Source organism: Strigops habroptila, chromosome 2, assembly GCF_004027225.2.
Source record: "Strigops habroptila isolate Jane chromosome 2, bStrHab1.2.pri, whole genome shotgun sequence".
Lineage (NCBI taxonomy): Eukaryota > Metazoa > Chordata > Aves > Psittaciformes > Psittacidae > Strigops > Strigops habroptila.
This window is the reverse complement of record NC_044278.2, coordinates 7,511,399-7,524,395: the sequence shown is the minus strand read 5'-3', so window position 1 is coordinate 7,524,395 and position 12,997 is coordinate 7,511,399. Positions and strand designations below refer to the sequence as shown.

Here is a 12,997-nt window from a genome sequence, read left to right as displayed (position 1 = left end):
AGAAAACGTAAAATGGAGACTACTACCTCTGAAACCTTGCTTTGACTTCCTTGTGCATATGCCTTATAATAGACTTTATCATATCTCCTTTTTTATTGCAAGTCTCCTGCATTCCAGTTACTGCAAAGGATAGACAAGAGCTCATGGAGCGGGTAGCAATTTGGTATTTTCCGTTATCCTAATTTCAGGCATGGCAAAGTGCCTTATTTGCCACACATCATTCAAACCCATCACCAAATGCAGACTGCTCCTTCCTCGTGGTGGTGTTATTTGGCCGTAATATCTTAGTGTTTCATGAGCCTTTATGGATGTTCTCCCAGGGAGGCAGGTGGGGTTGTTATCTCTATCTTACAGGCAGTGAAATCAGACACAAAGAGGCTAAGGTCAAAATGGCCAGAGCATCCACTAATTTTTGGTCCCTAATTTGCAATGCCTTAGATTAGCATTTCCCAGCTCTGTGTGTGTTGAGAGCAGAACTCCATACAATACCAGCTCTGCACTTGTGCAAGTCAGACCCCAGGTGCCTCAGACTGAGAACCCAGAAAATGAGAACACACCAATTAGTGGCCACCCATGGAAAACCTCATTTATGTGGCTTTTTCATATCACATAGGAACTCATGGCAAAAGGCAGGAAAAAGCCTAATTCTTCAAGGCAGTATTCAATTGCCAAAACATGAGACCATTCTTCTGGTTTTGAACAGCCCCCTGCCTAATTCAATACATAACCTTCATCACTGGCAGTAAATGAAATAGGAGACCTATAGAAAACACCTTCGTTTATGGCAAAACTCATTCAGTTCCTAAGTATATTCCATTCTGTGCACTGAATGAGACAGAGATCCTATTGAAAAAAACCCATATACCAGCATTTGATCTTACAATTAAGGACCACATCGTTAGGCCTATACATGAAAGAAGATAAACTAAAAATGGACAGGCAACCCTTTTAATGAATTCTATATTATAAGTGTTTGACTTTGAAAACTCAATGTACGCTTAACAAAAGTGCTTAATCTCTTCTTTTAAAAACATAAACTAAAAAGGAAGAAAATAGGAAATTTCATCATTTGAAATCAAAATGGCATTCTCTTTCCTTATATTACAAAGGCACAACTGTTGTTTATTAAATGGTGTTAAACTCTTCCCGCCCAAAGCTTTATTCCTCTAATCTCAACAGATACAGCCAAATAACAAATTAAAAACCCACAGTGTCTATTTGAAGAATACCCCCACCAAGAAAATTCTTATCCAAACAGGGAAAGCTCAGCAAAATTCGAGTCAGTTGAAAAGATTGCCTTTGACTATTACAACTTATCTCATCCCCCAAAAGTTGGGTAATCCTTACTTCAGGCAGGGTGTCTTGTTCCCCCTTTTGTGTTGTGTAAAGGCTTTGGAATAACCAAGGAAAGGATATCTTCCTGAGAGTTGCATGGACTCAGCACGTGATAATGGAAGATACCACAGCTCAGCTTTAGTTCTTCTGCATTCTGATGCAGCAATAGCTCTTCTGCTGCATGAGAATATATCCAGTGAAGGTGAATATTATATCCCAGCATGTTTTATTCAAGTATTCCCAGCAACTGCTGGGACACATCATAATGGGAGCAGAGGGGATTAAGCACTGAAGGTGTGTGCTGGTAGGGGTACAGCACTCCAGTTGGGAATTTCTGAGTGACTGCCATACAAATGCTTTGAGACAGTTCATGTCTGGCAGGTAGAAGAAACCACCAACTGGTAAATCCCTTGTAATAATTCTCTTCTGAGTATGATGATAAAGGAACCTCAGGGTGGAGTTCCAGCAGATGTTCGTGTTCAGAAGATGGATATTGTGTAGGATGGATGTTCAGAAGTGTAGGAAGAAGGTGAGATGCCTTGCAGAAACCATAGTCTTAAGTCCACTAAAAAATATGGGGAGAACTAAGCACCTCAGCATCACAATACACCAAATAAATACCTTTTGAATGTGCCTATACCAAATGCTGAAGACAGAGTGACATCTAAACTCCCTGGGTTTAGGCATCTTGTTCTGGTTATCAAGAAGGCATCTTCTGTTCTGGATTCCAAGCCCTGAATCCCTGCCCAGAAAGAGACAACTGTAGCTCCTCTCTGACAGCATGCAGTAGATAGGTACTTACCAGTATCTCAGTGGAGAGACTAGCTTCCCTAAATTATGGGAGATGTTCTCTACTGTATCTAAAAAGATTTCAAGTCTTAGCTTCCTCCAAAGAAGACTGTTTAGAGTAAGCTGCTCCTAGCTTTTCCTGCTTAAGCTCTTAGGCTTTTTTCATGGAAGAATTAAACAAGCATGAGGCTTATTGAAGAGACCACAGAAATAAATATAGCTTTGTAGCCTACTGGTTAAGTACTCATCATCAAGAGGACAGATCGAGTCCAGTTCCTGCTTTAGCGAGTATTTGATATTAATCATACAAAATAGTGTTGAGAGAGTACAAGAGACCATTTAGTCCATCCTCTGCTCCATAAGTACATCCTGCAGCCTTGCAGTGATTGAAGCTGCTATAGTTTCCTCAGTCTATTCCAGTGCATCACAATCCTTTTGGACTCTTCCTAAATTCTACTCTGAATCACTCTGACATCCCATTAAAGACCATTCCTTGTTTTATCCACCCTGGGCAGGAAGAACAGATTATTCCCGTTTTCTTGCACTTGCCAAACTAGCATCCTGACCCCTCTCAGCCTTATTCCTTTTAGGTTAAGCAACCCTAATTATGTTAGTCTTTTCTCACAAATCATATTTCCCTTGACCTCCAGCAACTCTCACTATCCCAGTCTCCACTCTATCTCACTGGACCACATTTCCTTAGACACAAGGAAGAAGACACAGAACAAGACTAAGGCATGACATTTCAGCTGAGACTTACATGTGCTCATCAGAGCTGAAGGCTTATCAGATGTGTGTTACAGCCTATACTCCCTTTTGCACAACAAATGGAAGATGTTATTTTCCATTTTGACATTAGAAAGATGTTCTAGATTAACACTGAACTTGTAGTCCTCTAGAGACTCTGTCTCACCTCTTAAAGGATAGCTAGCTGACCTCTTGGCTCCCATGGACAGTTGGCTGCAACTTATTAATCGTTCCCGTGGAGAGCACTTGACATTCGCTCTGATGCTGTTCAAACCAGCTCCTTGGTTTGACAAGTTTGTCTTGAATTCCAATAATTTCCACCAGCCTACACCTGGTTCGTGCCATCTGCAGATTTTAGAAAACACTTTCTCTAGACAGTCATCGAGTTGAAACTAAAATGTAAAGTACAATGTGTTTAATGAAAACATGAAACACCAAACCTGGGGCAATCCGCTCGATAGAATCTTCTGTTTCGGCAGGAAATCAGTGAGAACTGCTCATTGAGTAGGATTATCTACACCAGTTCTGCACCAATGCTGTAATGTTTTCCTTTGGACCATGTTTCTTTGGTTCAGTTATGATAAAAGCCTGTGAGATAATGTCAAAATCCTTACAAATGACAAGGTATGACAACTACTTCCCCTGAATCCACAAGGCTCGTTATAGAAGAAAGCTAAATTAGTTTGACATGATCTACTCTTGACAGATCTGTGCTGGCTCTTAATAATCTCCTTTATTTGATTATTTCCACCATTTTTTTTTCCCCAGAAATGAGGTAGTCTGCAATTTCTTATCTTCTCCTTGTTCTTTTTCAGCCTTCTGACACCTCATCCAGCCCTCATGAGTCTTCAAAGCATTCAAAGCTCATGGTTCAGAGATTGCTTCCATAAGCTTTGTAAATAAGCTAGGATGACTTGAAACAACCATGTTAGGCCATCAGTACATCCTGACTTGTTCTGCCCTTTTCCCACATCCTGACCTTCCTCCTTTGTGGCTCCTATTAACTGTTTTTTAGGGGTAAAGATCCATATATATATTCACCACATATCTGGGTAAATACTTTAATCAGAGTGTTTCCAGATAAAAGGAAGCTAGTACATTCCCTTCCTCTTGGATGCATCCTGTGCAGACACTTGACCTGTGTGCTGTGACAAATTCACCCATTTCGGCTGTGCAGGGAAAGCAACTGGAAGAACACTTGGTTTGTGGATCCCATGGTAGCTTAGCTGTTAAGGAGGTACTGAGCTGGTTATTGCTTATAAAGCAATCTAAGCATCATCTAGGCATGCCAGTAAGCAGCCTTTAAATGTTTAGGGGACTTTGCAGGTGATTTTAGGCACCTCCACAGTTAGAAAGGAAGGAAGCTCTAAAGTTCTACAGGCTATGACGGACACCTCTAAGAAGGTAGCTCAACTTCCAACAATCCTTTATTTCTCAGTTCAGAACAATGGTAAAATACTGCGATACGTTTCAGACTCCTCTTGCCTGTCACACCCTAATTAAAAAGTAATGAAATTCTACAAGATAAGGCATTGTCTCATGGCATCTCTTCCTGAATTCTGGAATCTTATGAAGAAAACAAAGACCGTAAGGAAGAATTAACTGAACTTTAAAGGAAGATTTGTTAAAAGTTCCTATAAGCCATCAGGGCTCATTTTGAATTATTTGCCCATTCTTTTGTCTTCCACGGAGTCTTGCGGAAGACAAAAGCATCATAATGGAGGGTTCTTTTTGCTGCATATCTAGTTTTACCACGTAAGAGGGAGCTTCAGGTATTGATTCACACATTAACTTTGCTAACTATCCTCTGGAAGTTATCCAGCTTCCATTTACTTCATGGAGTTCTCAGTTAGCTTCAGTTCTTCAGTTATTGGGGGTGAGGATCTTTTTTCCTTGTTCCATTTGTCCTTTCCTTAGGAATTAATCTCCTTCAACAAGGATTCTGACTGGAATTCAGCATACAAGTGAAAGGCCATTTGCAAGATCCTGTGCTTTAGGTGGGACTGATTGCATCCTTGTCATGCTTTTGACTGCAATTTTAATGGCCAGCATCAAACACCAATTGTGGGTGTCTGTCCTCAAAACTCTCCGTAGGGCTTGAAGTTTCTCTGGGTCTTACATGGGAAATGGAAGGGTTAAAACCACTGGCTTTCCTCTTTGCTCAAGCAATGTCTCCATTCTGACAGATTCCAACTCAGCCTGTGCAATCCAGGTCTTTGCTAGCTGCCAGCCTGGCTACTCCAACATAACAAGCTAGGAATGAAAGCCTTGACCCTAAGAAAGGTGTCCCCAGTTCTGAGGAACACAAGCACCATTTCAGCATTGCTCTCCAACCTACGGTGAAGTGTCCTTCCTGAGGATAAACTTTTGGCCCAGCTTCTAACAGCCCCTTTGCCTCAGTTCCCCATCATTATTTACAAATCCACCACTGAGTATCTTACTCCTAAAGAAGACGGAAGAAAGAATGATACGAGAACAATGGTCAGTTGAAAACCATTGTGGTTTACATCCTGCTGGTTTCAATTTGAACTAGTATAAATGGCTGGCATCCTGTGCAAAAGAGCAAAGCTGCCCCGTGCTGCCCCAACCTGCCTGCCCTTGAGTACTTAACATTGCAGATTTATAAGGTCATTGGATACTATTAATAAAAGAAATGGATTAGACTCCATTCAATAGTCTGATGAACCGGATGCCAATTGATAATAGTCTTAACAATTGCAAGAGTAATTGAAACTATAAATTAAGACCTCACCCATTATTAGAAACCACCCCCATTCATAAAAACACCCTGAAGTTCCTGAGACCACAGTTTCACTCCTAGACAATTATGAGAAGAGTGGAAGAAAACTAGCTTCAGAACCAAACACACTCCCCTGCACCCCGAAATTTTCAGGGCATTCAAACCCAGTGAGGAGGATTCTTTTAGAGCCTATTAGCTTTACTAATCCCCATCCCTTACAGAAAGGTGTACTCCTACCAAGAGAACGTTTAAATATTGTGAGATGTCCCAGCTCTCTATAAATAGAGATATACTGAGATTATGGCTGGAATTAATTCAAGAAATTTCAGAAGATGAGTAATGAATGGGACTGACATTTATTGGTTATAATTCAAATGAATATAAGTACATCCTGGCTTCCCTTTCAAGGCACCAAAGCCAACCAACACCAGTGGGAGGAAGGCAGGCTCAGGACATCTTCTATTGGACCAACAAAATGGCTGGAGCACAGTCTGCCACCCAACAGTGGCATTAGTAGCCAAAGGACAAGCCCAGAAGAAATGAACCCTCAAGAAAGCAGGAATGATGATACTAGTTTGTACCACATCCATTGGTCCTATAGCAGCCATACTGTTCCCCTTTTACCTTTGCTAATAGCAAGAGGTGATAGGTGAAGATGCGCCGCTTTGCTGTCTCAATCTATTGGTGAACATCTGCAGTATCTGCCCAAGTGGAGGAGAACTGGGGAAGCCACAAAAGCAACTGGAAGCACAAAGGAAGAACCCAGCTTCCCTTCTGACACCAGTGCCAGGAAGGGTGAAAGGAGTAAGACCCTGCCAGCAGGAGTCCCCAGGAAGCACAGCCCAAAGGGAAGGCTGGTACCCAGCTGGAGGAGAGAAGCAGCAGCAGCAGGACTGCATGGTCAAGGGAGCAGAATGAAGGCAAGCAGCAGAACAGATGGGCAAAGACGACAAAATGAGTAACACGCAGAGACAGCAGGATCAGCGTAACTCCAAAAGCCCAAATGCCTTTTGTCATAGTAAAAAGAAATCACTATTTTCATTACACCCCATACACATATTGTAGGTTGCTACAGGCTGGATCATTATGATGGTAGGGGAGGAGCGAGCAAACTGGTGAATAGCAGAGAGAAAACTAAGTTGTAGACCTACTCTCAGGCTCGGGCCCGTAGTAATAAAGCCTGGGTCTGGGAAGAAAATCAATGTTTTCTGTGAAAGGAACTCAAGCGGCTAATAAACATCCCAGCACTGCAGGAGTGGCTGAGGATGGATAAAGCAATGCTTTGCCCGTCTAAAGCACCTCTCACCTGAGGGCATATGAATCCTTTTTTTTTCCTTTCACACACTTTTAGATTCCAAATTGAAGCAGCATCTTGCAGAGGCAGCCATGACAGGCAGAGAAACTGTGCTTGGATCAAGTCAGAAAGCAGGTTAATAGCATTGCTAAGAAGAGAAACCAGCTCTCTTGAAAACAATTCCTATCTACTAACTACTGGCCTGTGGTGCTGGCAACCATGAAAAGCCATGGAGTTTTACACATACACTCAGCAGGTGATAGAGAGAGCCCTAAGGAAATATAAACACCTTCTCCACATGAGGCCATCAGAGCTCTGAGGCTACATGTCACCTCCCGGTGTGCTCAGGACGATCTTAGATTCATAGATTAAATGAATGTGAATGGATTCCAGACTTTGGCTTTGGACTTCAGATGTTTAAAGGTGTTTCAAGCACATACCTGCTCTGGTATTCCCACAGCAAGGTATTCTGGTCTTGCCACTAACAAGGCAGCTGGTGGAAATACTAGCTTCCAAGCTTCCACTGGGCCTTTCTGGATGACCCATGTCCCCTGTGTAGAGTTACTAGGTTATGGTTGTTGCCTTATGGCTGGACACTGGGCCTTCAAAACCCAGATGCAGCCAGGTATGGACTGCTGCCAAATGCATCCCTAAGCCTTGTCAGACTTGTGGCAAACAGGGGGAGTCACATAGTGACTTCCAACAGGCATCAACACAGAGATCTGCCACCCATCCTCAGGTTTCCCATCCTCATGTGTCTTTAGCCTGGAACTGTCATCAGAGTTATCATTCATTCTCAAATCCAAATAAAGCCCTCCTTTTGTAGCGAGGGAGCCCAAAGCAATGGAAGAGATGCTAGTCACTTATGTGCAGGAGAAGGGGACATCAGAAGAGTTGTACAGGAGGAAGTCCATGCAACTCATGGACTGAACAAGTGGTAGCCAGTAATGCAGCACCAGCCTACTGGGAGCATGCAGACGTCTCAGGTTATGTATGTGTGGTGCTTCTGTTTCATACTATCTCAGCCAAAAGCAGAGGGAAACTTCAGACTATGCCTGCTGGTTTACCTATTAACACACTGATCCCTCAGTATATACCTGCTTGCTTGGTACAGAGTAGGCAGAGGCCCCTTGTGCCCCATGTCCTCTGCACATGGAGAAGATGGGAGCCATTGAGAGGAGCACACGCCTCCAGCAGGTATACACATCCCACATATACGTCATGCGAGACCATCAGCCTGCTTTCACCCTGCAATGGGCAAAGGGCCCCTCTCAACGGGGCAAAGGGCCCCGTTGCTCATCCCCAAGCAATGCCCATCCTCTCATGCATGGGCATGAGCAGAACCTGGGGCTAGAGCTCATTTTCTTATCCTGAGGCAAAAGCACCTCTGAGATCATTTGGCCACTCTCAGTATTGGGCCAAGACAAGCTCTCACACAATACGTGTTGGTTCCCTGGGCTGCACACGTGTACCCAGCAGATACGAGATTCAATGCAGCGCTCTCAGCAAGGATGTCTCTACGTACTAGCGAGTGCTGCCTGACTGGGGTTTTTGTGCTGGGACTCTCATGCAGGAGCAAGTGGCAATAGGCAATCGGGATCAACAGACTGGTTTCTTTCCCACTAAGCATTACCGTTGTCCTTCTCCCCCTGGAAACTCTGCCTGCAATTAGTTCCCTAGGAGGGGGCTTGTCTGTGCCATTAAGAACAGTTACATTACGTGATCTAGGAGAAATCAATGTCTCTAATAGTCGGCAAAGGCAGGACGGGGTGATGGGAAGGGTGTTTCTCTGGAGACACCCTTCTCAGGAGAAACCCCAAGGGGATGGCCCCAGGAAGAGAACTAGCAAGGACCTGGAGCAATTAAACTTCCATGCAGCAGCAATTGCTTACTGGAAGAAGCACAAAAAGCGCTGGGTGCCTTTCGGAAAGGCAGAGGCAGTGGCGAGGTGCAGATGAAGTGCCTCTGCCCTCAAGTCAATGGTCTGTGGTGATTTACACCACGCTGGCAAGCGGAGGGAGGAGGGGCGTGGATGGACACCTTTCCTTTAAAACACCCCTTTTTCCTCTCTCCGCGTTTAAAGGCAAGAGCGTGGCTCGCAAGTTTTGAAGCATCTGGATCGTGCGGCATAATGAAGTTATTCTAAATGAGGTCTGAGACATTTTAATATCCTGAGGCGAGAAAAACCTTTTAACTCTGTGTGCATCTTCCCCCTCTCTCTTTTTCTCCATTTCCTCCTTCCTGCACACCTCTGCAGTTCCTGGAATGACAAGACACCTCGCCGGCTGGCTGTAATTGCTACAACAGTTCCCTAATGCTTTCCCCTTCTCCGCTTGCATTAAGCCGCATCTTGAAGAGGTACAGCCCTGTTTATTCATGCTGCTCGTGTGGAAGGGGAAAGAAATGCAGACTGCCTCTTCCCCTGCTTTGATTTGCTGGGTGTGGCAGGTTCAAACCTTTGCAGCCGCTGGCTCTCCAGCGCTGGGGTGAGGAGGAGAGGACGGAGCAGGAGGGAAGCCGTCGGATATGGCTGGTGATGAATGAGACTCATCTCACCCACAAGTGGGAAACCTGCTTGCGGGTTATTGTTTAATCACTCATGCAATCCAATACTGAGCACATAGCCCCATAACGTCCATCTGTTCTAGTATGCGGTGCATGCAACACTTGCATCTCTAGCCACCTATCTAACGACCCAGCCCTGCGTATATTACTGACTGCATCTCTCACTGCCAGCACAGCCTAAACCCAATTCTGACCCAGCCTTTCGGTTCTGCCGCCTTTTAGCTGAGCATTTTGTGGGTACAGATTCAGAGCTGCAATCAACTGTAGGCAGAAATGACAACACCAAGCTATCTACATCTCTCAGGGGTGGGCACAGTCAGTTACTTCATTCTTCACGTTGGCATCTCACCCACAAGAAAGAATAATCTGCAAGGTATTGAGTGTGTGAGCACATTTCTCTTTGAGGGGTGGGAGGACAGACACACACAGGCACACCTAGACACAAACGTGAAGAGGTTCCTTCCACACCCAAGCCTGCAGTTACCACATTTTGCTGTTTGGCTGCCAGAAAGGCGGGACACCAGGGGCTTCCCCTGGAAAATAATTTGGGGAGAGCTGTCTTTATTTTGGGAAGGAAACTCCTGCCTGTGCTGAAGAGCCCATTCTGTCTTTTTCTCTCTGTTAAAGGTCTGGGTGGGGACAGAGAAAGAGCACAAGCTGAAAACCGAGGTCCTTTTTTCCTCTCCACATTCAATCTTCCTCTGGTGTATGCCCAGCTTTGCTGAGCGAACTGCTATACTGCCAGCTTGGCGATTGTGGTGTGTGTTCAGGTATAGGAGCAGGAGTTGGGGCTCTGAGCCCAAGCGGCATCCACCAAATATGCACGGGCTGGCACGCTCAGGTTGTATGGCTGCATTAAGGATCGGGAAGCATGTGTGATCCAGTGCTTGTGTGCTCGTCCATGTATACGTGTAGTACGGATGCGAGCGAGCGGGGATGTGTGCTGCACATGCACGCGCAAAGGGGTGTGTACCATGCGGTGGATTAACGTGCAGAGTGGGAAGAGAGTGCGACCAAGAGACCCGCATGCCATGCAGTCCTACGTATGTCAGAACACAAAACGACAGGAGTAAACCCCACAGGGGTATAAAGAACAGATTTAAGTGCTTTAACACCCAACCTGTGCTCGTATGGGCTAAATTATCCCCCTTTCCCAATAGCTCTCTTCTGACTCTGAAGAATCCCAGAGCTACCTACTTGGTTTTAAAATGGGCTGTGCACCTCCACCCACCGCTCTGTCACTGCCTCCCTGTCTGCCTTCCTTCTCCTCCTCTGCTCTTTCATCCCGTATCTGCCAGCAGAACGTGCTTTTGCTGGCTGGCTGCAACGTGTTCACCCCCCCATCCTCCAGCCACCACCACCTCCCTCCTGATTTTGTGAGAGTACCATTAATTGTAAAGCATTTGAAAGACCTGCATGAGGGGGGGGAAAAAACCAGAGGATGACGCAGGGGCTCATTCCATCCTGCTCACCTGCCCCTCCCCGTTATTGTACAGAATCGCTCCTTCGTTTGCTAACACACGCATCTCCATTCAGAAACACACTTTAACCTGGATTTTCTCTCAACGCTGTGCTCTTCTACCGGAGTTACTCACATCTCTGTGTTAGGCTATTGCTCCAGCATACTGCATTGCTGTATTCTAAGAGACACAGACATGTACGCATATATAAAGTAACCAGTATGGTGTTGTACCTAAGTTTTGCACTCAGAACAAGAACCAAAGCTCCCTGTCGCTATCTACAGATCTGCAATCTGGGGAAGTTGCCAAAACGCCTTACAAAGATATCTGGGGCTAATTCCTGCCTCAAAGTTCCAACTGCATAAATCCAGCATCCTCCCAAGGAAGTCCAAGAGGTTCAGCCAAAATAGGCTCTCTTAATCAGGAGCAGGTTTGGGTTTTCACACAGAATAAAAAGGGGGAAGGGTGAGGGGAGGGGGGAGGAAACGATCCAAGTAGCTTTTTTATTTTTATCAATTTCATTATCATTTTGCACATAAAGAATTCGGCACTGCACAGCAGCCACCACCCAAACCTTCTCAGCACCCCCATTGCCTTACAGCAAAAGCCAGGTGGTACCATTAAAGAGAATGAATTGGTTTCCAACAGGTTCACACCAGAGCTGCTCTTATCCCACCCGAGTTCGGAGCTAACAGAGGCGTGGTCCTCTGTCTCTTTACCAGCTGGTGCACAGTTGTCTAACTGGTTGTACTATGGAAGGGTATGGCAAAGAGGGTGACTCTCCCCCCTCCCCTGGCTAATGCTTTTGTTATGAATTAATTGCTTTTTTTCTCTAAAGCACAGGTTGGGAAAGAAAGCTTCAGGTTAATTCTTGCTCAGATCGTTGTAACACAAAAACATGAATGCACCTGTGCTGCGAGCACATGCACGTAAAGCATCTCCCATTCATCGGAGCCAGGAGCGATAGCGAGCGTGCTGACCAGGGATCAAGGCTCACTGGGCATCCTTTCTTTTTTTGGCATAAGATGAAGAATTGCTTCCTTTATCTCCAAGGTAGAGCCAGATCTCATCATGTTTCCTGCCAGCCGCACACCACACACCCCCCCCATCATCCACACCCTCAGAACCCACAGACCGAAAATCTCAGGCGATACAACTGCCCCCTATTAAAAAATAAGAAGAAGAATAGAGGGGAGATCCTGGTAGCTCCCCAAATGTGGACATAGGCCACCCCCCTTCCCCACATCACCAGCCCCGAAAAGGCAAAACAGTCACGTTGCAGGGTGTGAAAAGAGCCTTCAGTCGCAAGATGCTGAAGAATCGCAAAAGAGACGCCTGTCTTCTGAAACCAGCTGAAATTTACACCCCCCCCCCCCACCCCCCCCCAGCCCTTACCCCAGCCCCTGCCCCAGCCCCTCACATGCTCAGGCAGACACGCGCCCCACGGGCAACCCGGCGATGTCTTAAGGGAAAGAAACACACACAAAAAAGAATCTTCGTCTCTACCTGTTTTGTTCTTCTCATACAGCACAGCATGATCGTATTGTCCCCTTCCTTCCTTCTTCTTCCTTCCTTCTCCTCTCTCCTTTTCCTCTTCTGCCTCTTATCTCTCCCCCCCACCCTCTCCGCTCCCTCCCTCCCTCCCTCTCTCTGTCTCTCCTCTCTCTCGCTCACACACACATACACACACACACCAGGGCAGTTAGCAGCAACTGTAAGGTCCACAGCTATTGCTCATCACACATGCACACGCTGCCTCCCTCCCTCCCTCCCTCCTTCCTTCCCTCCCTCCCTACCCTTCCCAGAATTGTTCCAGCTCTCCCTGACTCGTCACCTCCCCACCCCACCCCCACCTCACCACCACCCCCCCTTCCCCATCACCACCCCCCCCCCCCAAGTCCCTTTGCCAGCCTCATGAATAATTAAAACCTCCAATCTGGACCCAATTACCCAACGACTTCCCCACCGTACACAGGAGAGGGGACACTGCGGGCTGCAGGGGGGGGGTGATGACTGGGACATGAAGGGTGAAGAGGGGACCCAGGCAGGCTCCTGACACCCCTGAGC

At 45.9% G+C, this 12,997-nt stretch overlaps 1 protein-coding gene across 1 annotated transcript in view; it reads right to left on the bottom strand.

The window, feature by feature from the left end:
• GAP43 (growth associated protein 43) overlaps positions 1-12,781 on the bottom strand; it is a 57,487-nt gene extending 44,706 nt beyond the window's left edge. The window contains exon 1 of the mRNA XM_030471453.1: positions 12,437-12,781. Within this exon, the coding sequence (XP_030327313.1) occupies positions 12,437-12,466 (30 nt within the window). The 5' untranslated portion in view covers positions 12,467-12,781. The remainder of the gene's footprint in view (positions 1-12,436) is intronic.
• Positions 12,782-12,997: the final 216 nt, after the last annotated feature.